The sequence below is a fragment of the Cebus imitator genome, unplaced genomic scaffold, assembly GCF_001604975.1.
Source record: "Cebus imitator isolate Cc_AM_T3 unplaced genomic scaffold, Cebus_imitator-1.0 Scaffold80, whole genome shotgun sequence".
NCBI classification, from domain to species: domain Eukaryota; kingdom Metazoa; phylum Chordata; class Mammalia; order Primates; family Cebidae; genus Cebus; species Cebus imitator.
Window position 1 is genome coordinate 8591135 of NW_016107395.1, and position 12896 is coordinate 8604030.

The window sequence follows — 12896 nt, forward strand, 5'->3', positions numbered from 1 at the left end:
AAAAAAAAAAAAAAAGGGGGGGGCACTAAGTAGACCACAAAAAGTATGCTTTGTTGACAGTATGAGACCTGAAACAAGAAGGCATCTTGCTTCACCTCATTTGGAACCCTAATCCTGTAACACACATTTCAGGGCTCAAATTTTTTTGCATTCTCCACGTCACAAATGACCACAGAAGCACCATGGGTATTGATTTAGGGGTCACAAGTAAATTTTAGTGAATAGGTGAATTCACAAATACAGAAACTGCAAATGATGATTATTTTTACTACAACCTAATAAAGATTTTTTTTTTCCTACATAGCTTTTTCCTCTCAACTTCCAATCCCAGGTCCTGTCTGTGGCTAGGAAGATACTGCTAAGGCAAGAGCAAAAGAGGGAGCATGAGAGAGAATTACATGTGGTGGCTTACTGATGTCCCTGGTTTATTATAGATTAAATAAGATTCTGAGAATCCCTATGTGTAGCTTGCAAATCTCTGGGAGTAGTTTTTGGCTATTTGTGTAGTTTTTTTCTCCAGAAAAATGTGTTCTAAATTTCTAATGACTGATTTTCAGATGTACTTTTGGAACACAAAAGCTGGAGTAATGGATTACTATCTTGGCTTGTTCTGTGGCAAATGCTGAATAGTTCCAACTACTGCTTTTAAAATAATAGTAATATTATATAGCAAGTGTATTATTTGAAAAGGTAAAATTTCAGAGGGGCATTGACTATTACATCAAAGTGATATTTTGGGGTTTTGTTCTTAGAGAGGTGGCACAGCTATCGCAGGGTGTAGGGTATTATAATCTAACAAATATTTCAGGTGCCTCACTTTCACCTTATTTGGTTGTTTAAATCACTTTATGTAAATTTCATGGAAAGACTTGCTTTGCCAGTATATCCAAAACTGCTGTTATTTCTCCATAGTAATTCCTAAAGAAGATCTAGGATACTTTATTATTCTGAACCATTTACCCCCTACCCGCCCCCCGATATTATATACCTAATTGGTAATTTCAGAGTAAAGAGACTTTTAAAGTGAAATTCCCAAAAAGCTATTTTTCTTTTCTCCTCCTTAAAATTATATGTTAGAGTTATGCTTTGCTTTCAGCCAGATATAATGTGGAGTCTAATGAAGAATCTTGAAACCTTCCAAGTACCAGTATACCTTGCTTTGGCCTCCCAAAGCTTTGCTCTTCTGATCCCATGCTTCAGTTGGAAGTGACTGTCAGTTACATCAGTTTGTGCCAAATTACATGGTAGTTCTTGTTCTGTGCACAAATGGAGAGTAGGATAAATCATTTAGCTGTTCACTTCCAAACTCATGTCAGCATTTGAGATTAGGTTATTAGAGAAGAAAGACCTTTCATAGGATGTTAATCAAGGTTACTTGCGGTAAAACATTTCACAAGCAATAAAAGAACTGATGGATGTTTGTATTTTTGTATTGCTGAACCATAAATGAAATGATTCTGTATAAAAATGAATTAATTCTATTTTTCTGTCTCTTATGTGGAATTCATAATTGTGGTCTGGTTTTGTTCAGAAGTTGGGTTTTTTCAGTATTTGAATAGATTATACCATTTATATCATAGGAAATAGAATATTCCAACCACAGTGTAGAGACCTACAAAATAAACTGGCATATTTCAGAAAAAGAAATTGGGCATAGGATGTTAAAGATCACATTTTAAGTTTACTATAGCATTTTCCAAAGGTACTTCTCTGATACTAGGGCTTAAAGTTCAAAATATTTTTGAAAGTGTTTCAGTATGTGAAACAGCAAAGGGAGTCAGCTGGTCATCATTTAGGTGCTGGTAGCTGGGTTTGTGGCAAATCTGTGTCATATGGCTACTCTCCTCTGGGAAGTGGCGGCAGCAGTAGGGGCTCTACCCATCCCTGGGGCAGCTGCCTTGGACTCTGTTGCTTTGATCTTCTGTTGCACAGCTGGGAAGAGCAAGGGCTAGTTTTCAGTGCCCTAATAGGACAACATATGGGACCATTGTGATTATAGACTACACCTTCATTTTATATAAGCTTTCTTCAGAGAGTGCGAGTGTTTTCACTTCCATGTTTCCATTCAGAAAAACAAGTTTGGGCTCTTTCTTTAACAACAACAAAAAAATTTAGAGTTAAAAAAAGATACTCTTATAGAATTTAAAACATTTCATATCTAAATTTTATTTCTTGCAAGATATTCTTTCTTTTTAGGAACAAGTTTCACATGAGAAGTAGAAAATATGAGTACAATTCATCTAACTTACCCATTCTTTTTTTTTTTTTGAGACGGAGTTTCACTTATGTTACCCAGGCTGGAGTGCAAAGGCGCGATCTCGGCTCACCGCAACCTCCACCTCCTGGGTTCAGGCAATTCTCCTGCTTCAGCCTCCTGAGTAGCTGGGATTACAGGCACGCACCACCATGCCCAGCTAATTTTTTTTGTATTTTTAGTAGAGACGGGGTTTCACCATGTTGACCAGGATGGTCTCGATCTCTTGACCTCGTGATCCACCCGCCTTGGCCTCCCAAAGTGCTGGGATTACAGGCGTGAGCCACCGCGCCCGGCATAACTTACCCATTCTTAAGCACACATGCTTAATGTCCTTTCAAGTGTTGTTATTCTTAGAGTCTTATCTTTTTAGCTCAACCTCACCATTTGCTCAAGTAACCTTTATATTCGAGTATAGTGGTACCAGTAAATTTGTTTATCCAGGCACTGTTAAGATAAATACTTTGGAGGGGGATGCTTGGAAATGTGATCAGATTCTTATAACAGTATCTCAAAAAACGGCAAATTTTTATTATGATGACAGCCCTACATAGTAGAAAAGTTTTCTGAATAATGAATAGAAAATCCAAAGGGATTCTGATTTTAGTTTCAGTCTCTATTGTGAATTGTCATTGGATTTCCTCATACACTCCTTTGCATTTACTTAGTTTTTACAGTTGCATCTACAACTTTAGAAACAAACTTGTTTGCCACAAAAAAAAATGGAAAAATAATAAATTTTTTGCCTTACACATCCTAACAATCATGAGTGGCCAGTGGTAATTATATAGAGATGGATCCTATTAGCAAATGCAGGCTTCTCTGTATATTTTTATTTGTTTTTCCCAGGGTGCTTTGACCATCCACATTCCAATCCCTGTCATGATACTTCTATTTATTGTTGTTATCACCACCAACAGCAACTGTAATCTGGCTCACAATTCCCAGGAGCCAGCTCACTCCTTAGTTACCAGGAGAAAACCCAAACCAGTTGTTCTTTTGTGTATAAAACTACCCAAACCAGTTGTTCTTTTATGTGTATAAAACTTCATTCTTCTCACGTTGCAGTGACCCTGACCGCATTTTGAAACTTCATAACCAGAATAGATAATAGATCTGTGTTGGAGATCTGATGTAGTAAAAAGAATTCTCCCTGGTGGCTGAAAGAGTAATTGAGTGAATTAGAGAGTGATTATCAAGTTTGTGTTTGCGTGTATAGTACTAGTTCCTAAATATTTGAGTGCTTTCTCATTTCTTCTGCGGTTTCTTTCCTAATGTCTTTGTTGATCTGGAGAGTGTGTGTTGGGAGGTAGTGAGAGGAGGGAGAACTTAGGTTTTTTACCTATCATTTGGCAAGGAAAGATTATGAAGGTCTTGGGTGAATTTGCCATCGATCATTATAACCAAATACAGAATCTACGCTAGAAACCATTTCCTTCCTCACAATTGTGGGAGAGCATATGTGGAACATAGATTTATTTTCCAGGGATTCTTAAAAGTCTTTTCAACATACTTTTTCAAATAAAAGGAAATGAATGAAATAGATAAAATTTGTGATTGCAGGGTATTTTTAAAGAAATGGCAGTTTTATTAATGAAGTAGGTAGCTGTTAAAGTCCATCTGGGTTAAAAATCCTGGCTTTGTCACTTACTAGCCCTGTGACTTTAGGCTGTTTATTTTCTCTGTGCTATATTTTTTCTTATAAGTTAATATAAAATTAAGATATATATAATGCCTGCCTTATAGCCATATAACCTATAAACTCCATACATAAAATTCCAATAAAAATGTATTTAAAGCACTCAGCACGGGGCATAGGGCATACTGCATGGTACACCAGGAGTTCTCTTGCCTCAGCACCTTTGCAGTTACTGTTCTCTGCCCAGTTCTCAGAGAGGGAGGGCTCCCCTGTATACCCCATCTCAAGTATTTTCTCTTTAGTGCTCATTGGCATATAATACATATTTTATAATTTAGGTATTACTATGTTAGCACCTACTATATACTTACTAACTTTTTTCCCCTACTAACTTGAAGAAGTTCATGAAATTTTTCTGTTTTCTTCACTAGTCTACCTCCATTGTCTAAAAACAGTCTCTGACATGGAATTGGCCATCAATATTTATTAAATGAATAGCAATGCTTTGTAAATATTGTTGTACCTCCTTTATTAAATTGAATATTTTCTGTAATTACCAGCATCATTTGCTGGTTAATATGGGAAGTGCTTAAGAAGTTTACAATTTTAAAGTTAGTATGCTCAGATCCCATTATTAATTTGCTTACCAAAACCCCTTTCTGTAGTTAATAACTAGATTAGGGCCGTGTGCGGTGGCTCACGCCTGAATCCCAGCACTTTCGGAGGCCAAGGTAGGCGGACCACGAGGTCAAGAGGTTGAGACCATCCTGGCCAACATGGTGAAACCCTGTCTCGACTAAAAATACAAAAATTAGCTGGGCGTGGTGGCACACACCTGTAGTCCCAGCTACTCAGGAGGCGGAGGCGGAAGAATTGCTTGAACCTGGTGGGCAGAGGCTGCAGTGAGCCGAGATCATGCCACTGCACTCCAGTCTGGTGACAGAGCAAGACTCCGTCTTAAAAAAAAAAAAAAAGAAAAAAAAAACAACTAGGTTAGATTATGGCTAGCTATACCCAAAACATCACAAATTCAAATGTAGTGGGCTGTAATGTGATGGAAATTTATATAGAGATGTGTTGCTAGGAAGTTGTGAATCAAATTTGAGGACCAAATCATACTTATCATTTATTGAGTGAGTACTATAAACCACAAGAGATGATGTAGCATAATAGGAAAGGCGTAGCCTCCAGAATCGAGCCGTCTTTGTTTAAATCCTGACTCTGCCGCTTCTTGGCTGAATGACCTTGTGCTAGCTACCTAACCTCTCTGAGCCTCAGTTTACTCAGCTGTACAATGGATAATATTACTTCATATAAAGATTTTAGTAAACGTGCCTTTCTCATAGAACTCAATAAGTGATTGATAATTGGGGTGCTTTCTGAGGACTTTACATGAATTATGACGTCCTTATGAAGTCCAAGACATGTACTTTAACTCTCGTGACAAGTTTATAAAATACAATTCTTATGCCCTTTAGTAAGTTTTTGGAAATGGAGATAACTACTTGTTAACGTACTTACTTTATAAGTCTAGATTCTATTAAAGTAAGCTATAGCTTTGTAACTTTTTTAAATGGATAAGAAAGTTCTCAAAACATATTTTTTACTCTGTGAAAGTAAGGTTATGCTGAGCAAGTAAATTAATATTTTCTCTCCTGGACTTGGATGTTTCATTTGCTTTCCTGCTTCCCCATTTCCTTATAGTTATTGGACTGTCTTTGGAGATGGAGGTCCAGCAGTTGGGAATGTAGTATTATGGATAAAATAGATTAAAAGCTTAATTTAAAATACTATGTTAAATGTTATTATTTTCCTTATACTACTACAGTAGCAGTAGTATACTTTGATGAGTTGAGTCTCATAGGCTTAACTTTTGTGGTAAAACTGAATACTAACTAAGGGACTATTAAGATGTAAACTTTGTGGCAGAAAGTACTATACTTACCAAGATCAAGAAGCTCACTTAATTAGACCATATAATAATCACATTTTGGACATTTTGTACATGACTTTATGATACAGCCATGAATTCGATGTTTCAAGATGAGTTATTTGAATAAAAGTCACGAGAGAAGAAGGATAAATTACAGGTGTGGAAAAACAGATTTTATGAAGAAAAGTGAATGTTATAGTGGTTGCCTAGCTTGGGGAATAAAAGAATGGCTTAATTATATTTTTAAGGAGGAGGATGTTGATTTGTTTCCCATATTTTAAGAGAACTGAAGAATAGGACTTAATGCAAAAAATGTAGACATACATATACCCAGTTTTCTAAATTACAAAATACTAAAATGGCTTTGGAAGGCAAATAGAAATACTCGGAAGAGAACAGACAGCTTTGATTAGTGGTCCTTACTTTTTTAAGCTTAAAAATCTCCTGGAATTGATAGTTAAAATGTAGTTTCCTGGGCCTCCACCAGAGATTCTGATCTAGTGGGCCTTTGGGCAGGCCTAACAATTTGCACTGTTTATCGGGTACTCCCATGTGATTCCACCTAGTACAGATAGCTCTTGAAACAAATGTTGAAAATCTTTTTGAGTTTAATCAGCCTGTCCAAGTCCAAGGGATTGAACCAAGTAACCTCTCATGGTCCACTTCAACTGTGTAGTACACACACACACCCACACACACGTACATATATATATGTACATATTTTTCTGTATCCCTTTGGAAGAGCTTCAGACTTGTAAATAAACCAACTTTTAGAAGAATAGTGATATTGGTTACATTGTTCTTTGCTCTTCATTGCAGCTATTTTAAAAATCCTATGTTAAACCACAGAGTAATAAGAAATTTACACATAATACATCGATATCAGTAATTGAGCAAGGAGAAATTGAATCATAGTTTATATTTTTAACTAACTTGAGATATGGTAAATCATCTGCAGGCAATCTTTTGGACCGTTTTCTCACAGAGGATTGTAAAGGAACAAATACTAAGTATTTATATTTCAGATGTGTTGACATATACTCTTGATGATAAATGAACTTTAAGTTATAAAAGCTAGCCTCTGCTTGCTGGGCTCTTCAGGTATCCCTTTTAATTCTGTTTCTGGGGATTTCTTTGTTTTTTTCCCCTAGGATGGAGCTATGATGTTGAAGAGAAGAGAGTTCCAAAACCCAAGTCCAAGTCTTATGGTGCAAACTTTTCTTGGAACAAAAGAACAAGAGTATCCACAAAATAGGTTGGCACTGACTATATCTGTGCTTGACTGTGAATAAAGTCAGCTGTGCAGTATTTATAGTCCATGTATAATACATCTCTTAATCTCCTAATAAATTTGACCTTTAAACTACAGATACATCTTGTGATGTCTATTTTAAATGTTTTTTGATGTTTCAAACTGAGCATGTTACAGTTTCCTATATAGAGAGAAGATTTGAGGTGATCATACCTCTGGGAAATATTGGTACTTAGAATCTATTAAAAGGAATGCTTGAAATCAGCTGCAACATTGAAGTTTTATGTTTGCTTTTCATAGCCATTCTCAAGTAAATATTGTTGATAAATCACCAGCCAACATTATTAAAATGTTGTCTTAGAAGTGGTTTTATTATAGGTAGAAAAGTACACAATAACATTGGCGTTTTATAAACTTAAACCCCTATCTCTTCATTATAAAGAAGTTATCTTCTTTTAATTAGAATTTTATCATTTACTAAGGTACTTTGATCCTGAATGAATTGCATTTCGTAGTAATCTCTGCCCAGAAATCAACACTTCATGATTGTGAGCAGTTCAGGTGAAGATTTTATATTCTTAGGAATCAAGACTCAGAGAAAATAAAAATTAGTTCATTCATGGAGATTTGTAATAATCACTTTTTTTTTTTTAAATATAAGCAGATAAATGCTTTTATTGTTTGTTAATCATTTACGTCACACATTATGAGTTAAACACATGCTTTGTTTGGCTATTCTATTCAAAAGACATTTTAATAACCCTTTTAGCAGAAACTATTATTTTCCCCATTTTGCAAAGAAAAGACAAAAATCAAGGCTGCTTGATAGCCTGCTCAAGGTCACACAGGTCATGCACTGTGGCTCATGCCTATAATCCCAGCTATGCAGAAGACTGAGGTGGGAGAATTACTTGAAGCCAGGAGTTCAAGACCAGCTTGAGCAACATAGCAAGACTGCATCTCTAAAAAAATATAAATAAATAATTTTGAAAATAAATAAATTGGCCTGGCATAGTGGCATTTGTGTGTAGTCAGCTACTTTGAAGGCTGAGTCAGGAGGATCACCTCAGCTCAAGAGATCAAGGCTATAGTGAGCTATCATCATGCCACTGCACTCCAGCCTGAGCAGTAGAGTAAGACCCCATATCTTAAAAAAAAAAAAAAGTTACACAAGTCCAAAGTGCCAAATCAGGGACATGAACTCATGTCTGTTTGTCTTCAACACTCATACTTTTAATTATTTTTAGTTACGAAAATAATTTAAAATAGCTAATGGAGTTAATCACAGATGATTTCTTAGGATTTTTAATGTTATTTGATGTTTCAAGAGTTATAAATTAAATATACATTTTCTTAACTGCATTTCAGAAAATAGCACATTGACATAGTTTTGGAGAGTATATTGGCAATCTTTTTTCAGAATGTTAACTTTGTATTTTAATTAATTTGAAAAATGCACTTCTAGGCAAATATCCTGTGGATATACAGAGGTTAATGTCCAAAGATGTTTATTCTAAAGTTGTTTCTGATAGCGAAAAAGCTGAAACAATCTAAACGTCTATTAAAGGGAAATAGAGTTAAAGAATACGATACAGCTATTTAAAACAACAAAAAAATTAGCTTTTTGGAATGAAGTGTAATGTATATTGCTAAGTGAAAAACACCAAGAATAGTAGATAACATATGTGGGGGTGAGGTGAGGAAACAGATGCTTACATGTATGTACCTGGACTATTTTAGAGAAGATATATAAGAAATTCTTAATGGTGACTTCAGTGGATACCATTGGTTGTGGGAAAGGTGCAGGTCTTCTACATTTATTTCAGCTTTTAATACACTGTTATATTATTACCATACACATGTATAGTAATATATATTTGCATAATTATATACATATACACACACATGAGGAAGGCCCACTGCATTTCCTGTGTTGGCCATCTTAAGCTTTACTTGACTAATATACATTTTAATAACTACTATTTTAGAATTTTATTTCAGATGAAAGGTAAACTTTAAGGAACAAACATGTTAAGAAGTTACCCAGTTTTGCTGGACACCCTCCTTATACCATATACAAAAATTAAGATAGATCAAAGACTTAAATGTAAAACCCAAAACTATAAATACCCTAGGCAGTACCATTCAGGACATGGGCAGGGGCAAAGATTTCATGACAAAAATGCCAAAAACCAATTGCAACTAAAGCAAAAATGGACAAATGGGAAATAATTAAACCAAACAGCTGCACAGCAAAAGAAACTATCATCAGAGTAAAATAACCTACAGAATAGGAGAAAAATTTTGCAATTAATCCATCTGACAAAGGACTAAATATCCAGAATCTATAAGAAACTTAAATTTATAAGAAAAACCCCCATTAAAAAGTGGGCAAAGGACAAGAACAGACACTTCTCAAAAGATGATATATATGCAGCCAACAAGCATGAAAAAAAGTGTTCATGGATCAGAAAAATTTTACCAATTGCCTGAAAAGGAATTCAAAGTAATTATCTTAAGGAAACTTAGAAAGATATAGGAGAGTACAGATAAACAATTCAGAGAAATCTGGAAAATAATTTATGACCTGAATGAGAAATTTAACAAAAAGATAGATATCACTAAAAAGAACCAAATAGAAATCTTGGAGCGGAAGAATTTAATTAATTAAATAAAAAATACAGTTGAGAGCTTCAACAGCAGACTAGATCAAGCAGAAAGAATCTGTGTACTTCAAGACAGATCTTTTGAAATGACTCAGAAGAGACAAAAATGAGAAGAGTGAAAACAGCCTATCAGATGTATAGGATATTATTAAACAAATATCCACATTATGGGAGTTTCAGAGAAAAAGGGAACGAAAAAGGGGACAGAAAGCTTATTTGATAAAATAATTGCTGAAAACTTCCCAAATCTTTGAAGAGAGATGAACATTTAATTCCATGAAGTTTAAAGTCCCCAAAAAGACTGAACCCAAAGAAGTCCTCCCCAAGGCACATTATACTCAAACTGTCAAAAGTCAGAATTTTAAAAGCAGCAAGAGAATAGTGTCAAGTCACATGTAAGGGAATCTCCATTAGACTCTCAATGGATTTCTCAGCCAAAACCTGTGGGCCAAGAGAGAACTGAATGATATATTCAAAGTGGTAAATTAAAAAGAAAAAAATCCTGCTAGCCAAGAATAGTATACCCACCAAAGATGTAATTTAGAAATGAAGGATAAATAGTCTTTTACAGACAAGAAAAAGCTAAGACAATTTATTACCACTAGACCTAAATTACAGGAGATGCTTAACAGAGTTCTCCAAATAGAAGTGAAAAGATGATAATCACTATCATGAATAAATATGAAAGTGTAAAACTCACTAGTATTGATAAATAGTCAAATCCAGAATATTCTAATATTATAATGGTGGTGTGTAAATCATACATAACTTTAGTATGAAGGTTAAGAGTCAAAATGGTCAAAGGTAACTAAAGTTAAAATAATTTGTCAGGGAACACATAATATAAAGAGATGTAACTTGTGACATCAAAAGACCACAAGAGAGGAAGAAAGGAACAAAAGAGCTGCAAAACAACCAGTAACAACCAGTGATATAGTTTAAATATATGACCCTGCCAAATCTTATGTTGAATTATAATTCCCACTGTTGGAGGTGGGATGGCTTGGTGCTGTCCTTGCAGTTGTGAGTTCTTATGAGCTCTCGTTGCTGCGAAGTATGACACCTCCTCCCCCCAACTCTCTCTCTTGTTTTCACCACATGACATGCTCACTCCTGCTTTGCCATCTGCCATGAGTAAAATCTCCCTAAGGCCTCCTCAGAAGCTGAGCAGATGCCAGAGACATGCTTCCTGTACAGCCTGCAGAACTGTGAGCCAATTAAACCTCTTTTATTTATAAATTACCTAGTATTTAGTGTTACTTTATGGCAATGCAAGAATGGACTAATACAAATGGGAAGTTGTTACTTATCAATAATAATCTTGGGTTAAATGGATTAAATTCTCTAATCAAAAGATATATAGTAACTAAATGGATTAAAAGAAAAACAAGATGCAGCTATATGCTCTCTACAAGAGACACACATAAGCTTTAAGGACACACATAAGCTGAACATGAAAGGACAGAAGAAGATATTCCATGCAGATAGTAACCAAAAGAGAACAGGGGTGGCTATACTAATAATGTGATAAAAATAGACTCTAAGTCAAAAACTGTCATGAGAAAACATTATTTAATGGTAAAGGGATCAGATTATCAAGTAGAAATAGGCAGTCTAAATATATTTGCACCCAACACTGAAGCACCTAAATATATAAAACAAATATTAATGCACTTGAAGGGAGAAACAGGTAGCATACAATAATAATAGGAGGTTTTAATACCCTGCTTTCAACAATTGACAGATGAGCCAAGCAGAAAATTAATAAGGAAATACTGGACTTGAATTGTACTTTGGGCCAAACAGACCTAACAGACACATATACAGAACTTTCCACCTAACAGTAGTAGAATATGCATTTTCTTTCTCCAGGGCACATGGAACATTCTCCAGGATAGAGCATACGTTAGGCCACAATGCAGTCTTAACAAACAAATTTAAGATTAAAGTCATGTCTAGTATTATTTCAGACCACAGTGTTATGTTACTAAAAATTCATAAGAGAAATCTTGGAAAATTCACAAATACGTGGATATTAAACAAGATGCTCCTGAAAAAATAGGTCAAGAAAAATTTTAAAGTATACTGAGATAAACAACAATGGAAACACAACATACCAAAACCTGTGGAATACAACAAAACCAGTTCTATAGCAATAAACATCTGTATTAAAGTTTATAGTAATAAACTCCTAAATTAGATTTTTTAAAAAGTATATTATTATACCTCAAGAACCTAGAAAAAGAATAACTAAACTCAAATTTAGCAGAAGGAAGAAAATAAAAATCAGAACAGAAATAAGTCAAATAGAGAACAGAAAAGCCATAGAAAGAATAAAACTGTTTTTTGACAAAGTTGACAAACCCTTAGCTCGTCTAAGAAAATCAGAGAGAAGATGCACATAAAATAAAAAATCACATTACAACAGATGCCTCAGAAATAAAAAGAAACATAAGGAACTATTATGAACAATTATATGCCAATAAATTGGATTACCTAGAAGAAATGGATAAATCCCTAGGAAAATAACAACTTACTGAGACTGACACAGAGAAAGCCTCAACCGACCAATAAAAAAAGTAATTAAATAAGTCATCAAAAATCTCCCAACAGCTGGGTGCAGTGGTTTATGCCTGTAATCCCAGCACTTTGGGAGGCTGACACAGGCATATCACTTGAGGTCAGGAGTTGGAAACCAGCCTGGTCAACATAGTGAAATGCTGTCTCTACCAAAAGTACAAAAATTAGCCAGGCATGGTGGGACACACTTGTAATCCCAGCTACTCAGAAGGCTGAGGCAGAAGAATCACTTGAATCTGAGAGGTGGAGGTTGCAGTGAGCCAACATCGTGCCATTGCACTCCAGCCTGGGCAAAAAGAGTGAGGCTCTGTCTCAAAAAAGAAAAAAGAAAAACCTCCCAACAAAGACAAGCAAAGTACCAAGTAGCTTTACAGCTGAATTCTACCCAACCTTCAAGGAAAAGTTAATGCCAATACTTTTAAAGCTCTTCCAATAAATAGAACAAGAGGAAATACTTCCAACCCTATTTATTGACATACATGAAATCAAGATGATACATAACATTAACAGAATGAAAGATAAAACCCAACATGATCATCTTAATTGATGATCAGAAAAAGCATTCTACAAAA

At 35.0% G+C, this 12896-nt stretch overlaps 1 protein-coding gene across 2 annotated transcripts in view; it reads left to right on the forward strand.

Annotated features, from left to right (window-relative positions):
- Nucleotides 1–7194, forward strand: part of NDUFS4 (NADH:ubiquinone oxidoreductase subunit S4) — a 115922-nt gene extending 108728 nt beyond the window's left edge. For both annotated transcript variants that reach the window (XM_017533209.2, XM_017533212.2), the window contains one exon: nucleotides 6978–7194. In XM_017533209.2, coding sequence (XP_017388698.1) covers nucleotides 6978–7081 — 104 coding nt within the window. In that variant the 3' untranslated portion in view covers nucleotides 7082–7194. The remainder of the gene's footprint in view (nucleotides 1–6977) is intronic.
- Nucleotides 7195–12896: the final 5702 nt, after the last annotated feature.